Raw genomic sequence first — 3,644 nt, 5'->3', positions numbered from 1 at the left:
TGGGAGCTTGGGGGCTGGGAACCCAGCCATGAGGGACTGCTGCCCCTCCCAGCAGAAGGCCAGCCCTGCACCCTCTAGGCACAACCCTGCCCCAAGCCCAGGCATGGACTCCAGACACAGCAGCCCTGCTGGGGCTGGGGAAGGGGCCTCCTGTTCTGAGGGCCCTGGCGGGAGCTTGGCCTGCCCCTCCCTGACCTTCATCCCTCCCCAAGAGGCAGCTACCAAGGAGACATTGGGGGCACATGGAGCCTTGATCTCAGGGACACCAGAAGCCACCTTCTCTGGGAAGCCAGAGCCTGTGTCCTCAGCGAAAACTGATCCCTCATCCTTGGAGAACAGAAATCCTATGTTTTCAGAGAAGATGGATTCCAAGTCTTCAAAGCAGGCAGATTCCACTTTCATAGAAAAGGAAGATGCTGGGTCCTTGAGGAAGGCAGATCCCATGTTTATAGTAAAGACAGAGCCTACAGTCTTGGGAAAAGGGGATCCTGTGGCTTCTGGAAGGATGGATCCTGTGACCTCAGGAAAGGAGGATCCTGGATCCTTGGGAAAGGTAGATCCTGTGTGCTCTGACAAGGTGGATCCAATGTCCCCAGGGAAGGAGGATCCTGTATCCTCTGCCAAATTGGATCCTGAGTTCCCAAGAAAGGAGGAGCCCAGGTATTCAGGAAAAGAGCTTCCTGTGGCCTCAGAAGAGGTGGCTCTTGCATCTGTCGGGAAGGCAGACCTTGTGTCCTTGGGAAAGAGAGATCCGGGGCCCTCAGGAAAGATGGATCCTGGGTCCTTGGAAAACACAGATTCTGCAACTGCAGGAAAGCTAGATCCTGGGTTCTTGGCAATACTGACTCCAGGGTCATCAGGCAAAACTGAGCCTGTGTCTCCGGGAACAGTGGCTCTGGGGTCCTCCAGAAGGATGGATCCTACTCACTTGGTGATGACAGATCCTGCATCAATGGGAAGTGCAGAAACTGGGTCCTCCACAAAAGAGGACCCTCAGTTCCTGGGGAAGATGGATCCTACCTCCTTGGGAAAGGGAGATCCCATGTCTATGAGAGTGATAAAAACCATGTCTGCTGGGCAGGTGGATGCTGTATTTTCAGGAAAGATGGAACCCACATCTTTGAAAACTGTGGATCCTGTGTCTTCAGGCAGGGTGGGTCAAGTTTCTTTGGGAAAGATGGATCCTGTGCCCTCAGGAAAGCCAGAGCCCTTGTCTACTGGGCAGGCAGAACCAATGTCTGTTGGAAAGACAGAAACTGTCTTATCACGAAAGGAGGACCCAATGCCCTCCACAAAGGCGGATCCCATTTCTGTGGGAAATACAAAAACATCATCTTCTGGAAAAGTGAATCCCGAATCGAAAGGAAGGATAGACCCTGTGCCCTCAGGTCCAGGGAATCCCAAATTCTTGGGGACAGCAGGACCCTCATCCTCTGTAAAAGTTGAGACAGTGACTGAGGGGAAAACAGATCCACTGTCCTCAGAGAAGGCAGGTCCTATGGCCTCTGGAATAGTGGGTCCCACAGCCTCAGGGAAGGCTGACCCCCTGGCCTTGGGCAAGGTAGACACTGTGAGCAGAGGGAAGGCAGAAAGTGCTCCCCCTGGAGAAGTGGATTCTGTGTCTTCGGGAAAAGTGGCCCCCATGATCCTAGAAAAAACGGTCCTGGCATCCTTGGGAAAAGCAGAAGCTGTCCCAGAGGGAAAGGTGGATCCTTTGCCTCCAGAGAAGGGGAATCCTATGAACTCCACAAAGGTGGATCCCAGGGCCTCAGGGAAGGCAGAACCCAAGTCTGAGGGCAAAGCAGAAACAAAGCCCCTTGGGCAGGAGGGCCCTGTTTCATGGGGAAAAGCAGAGGCTGCATCTCTGCGGGAGAGGCCACTGGCCTTGGAGAAAGGGGAGCCGGAATCCTCAGGAAAAGTAGACCCTATTGCCCCTGGGAAGGTGGAGCCTGTGATCCCGGGGCAGGCCGATGCTGCGCCTCCAAGAAAAGCAGAGTCCCCATCCTCGGGGAAGTTGGCCCCCCCGACTCTGGAGAAGGCAGAGGCCTCCTCCTCCAGGCAGTCAGATGGCAAACCCTGCGGCCCAGGCCCTTCTCCCGCGGGGGCCGGTAGTGGCGGAGGCCTCTTGGAGCCAGTGCCCAGCACCGAGGCCTCCAGCCCAGGCCAGAAAGACCTGGTGGCCGCTGGGGCTGAGAGAAGCCCGGGCCCTGAAGCCACAGGGCCCCCACCCGGGCCGCGGACTCGTGACAACTTCACTAAGGTTCCGTCGTGGGAGGCGAGCGCCCCGCCGCGCGAGGACGCGGGGACGCAGGCGGGCGCGCAGGCCTGCGTGTCGGTGGCCGTGAGCCCCATGTCTCCGCAGGACGGCGCGGGCGGCCCGGCCTTCAGCTTCCAGGCGGCGCCTCGCGCGCCCAGCCCGGCGCCCAGGCCACCCTCGCGTCGGGACGCGGGCCTGCAGGTGTCGCTGGGCGCCGCCGAGACGCGCTCCGTGGCCACCGGGCCCATGACGCCGCAGGCGGCCGCGCCGCCGGCCGCGCCACCCGCCTTCCCCGAAGTGCGGGTGCGGCCCGGCTCCGCGCTGGCAGCCGCCGTGGCGCCCCAGGAGGCTGCCGAGCCGGTGCGCGACGTGAGCTGGGACGAAAAGGGCATGACGTGGGAGGTGTACGGCGCCGCCATGGAGGTGGAGGTGCTGGGCATGGCCATCCAGAAGCACCTGGAGCGACAGATCGAGGAGCACGGCCGCCAAGGGGCGCCCGCGCCGCCGCCGCCCGCCGGCCCGGGACCGGGCCCGGGCCGTGCGGGCTCGGTGCGCGCGGCGCCCCCCGAGGGTCCCGCCAAGCGCCCGCCCGGCCTCTTCCGCGCGCTGCTGCAGAGTGTGCGCCGGCCGCGGTGCTGCTCCCGCGCCGGACCCACGGCCGAGTGATCTGCTCCCCTTTTATACGCCCGGGTTTCCAACCTTTTCAGGCTCCCTTCTTGACCCCAAGATCCTAGAAGGGATCCCCTCGACGGGCGGGAGGCCCACTGAGGGGTGGGCAGCCTCTAGGGCCTTCTCATCCTTTTCTTCCCAGCCTCCTCCCCTGCCAAACTCACAAATGAACCCTCTCTACCCGGCCCCCTCATGGTCATGGAACCACGAACCCAGCCCCGACACACACACACACACACACACACACACACACACACACACACACACACACACACACACACACCCCGTCCCCTTCCAGCTCTCAGCTCCACTCCTTCCCCGTCACACTGGGTTACCTTGGGGATCTGCTCAGCAGGCCCGGCCCTGAGAGCTGAGGCAGGCTCCTGAGATGTCCAGGCTGGTAGGCTGAAGTCTTCAGTGGCTGCCTGGTCCCCAGAACGGGAGAGACTGTGTACAAAAGCTCCAAGTGCGCAAGGATTGGTGTGTGAGACCCCTGAGTGTGCAAGGCTTCAAATATGGGGCCCCCGGAAGAGTGGTGTGTGTCCATGCGGTGGGCTGGCCCCCATGGCCCGGGCATGTCTTGCATGCTGGTAGTCGTCCCCAACTCCTATCTCCCCCTCATCTGGCCCAGCCCCCAGCCCTATCCACCCTCACTGGACACTGTTCACAATTCCTGACGGGGAAGGCAGCTGCAGGAATGCCGTGGGGGCGCAGTTGA

The 3,644-nt window shown here is 61.3% G+C and overlaps 1 protein-coding gene across 1 annotated transcript; it reads left to right on the top strand.

Moving 5' to 3' along the window:
- The first annotated feature begins 28 nt into the window (after positions 1–28).
- On the top strand, positions 29–3,587 carry GPRIN1 (G protein regulated inducer of neurite outgrowth 1). Its single transcript, XM_078066901.1, has one exon. The coding sequence runs from the start codon at positions 29–31 to the stop codon at positions 2,921–2,923; it is 2,895 nt and encodes a 964-aa protein (XP_077923027.1). The 3' UTR covers positions 2,924–3,587.
- The last annotated feature ends 57 nt before the right edge of the window (positions 3,588–3,644 follow it).

The sequence above is a fragment of the Halichoerus grypus genome, chromosome 2, assembly GCF_964656455.1.
Source record: "Halichoerus grypus chromosome 2, mHalGry1.hap1.1, whole genome shotgun sequence".
NCBI classification, from domain to species: Eukaryota; Metazoa; Chordata; class Mammalia; order Carnivora; family Phocidae; genus Halichoerus; species Halichoerus grypus.
Note: the sequence above shows the minus strand (reverse complement) of the source record. Positions and strands in the feature narration are given on the sequence as shown.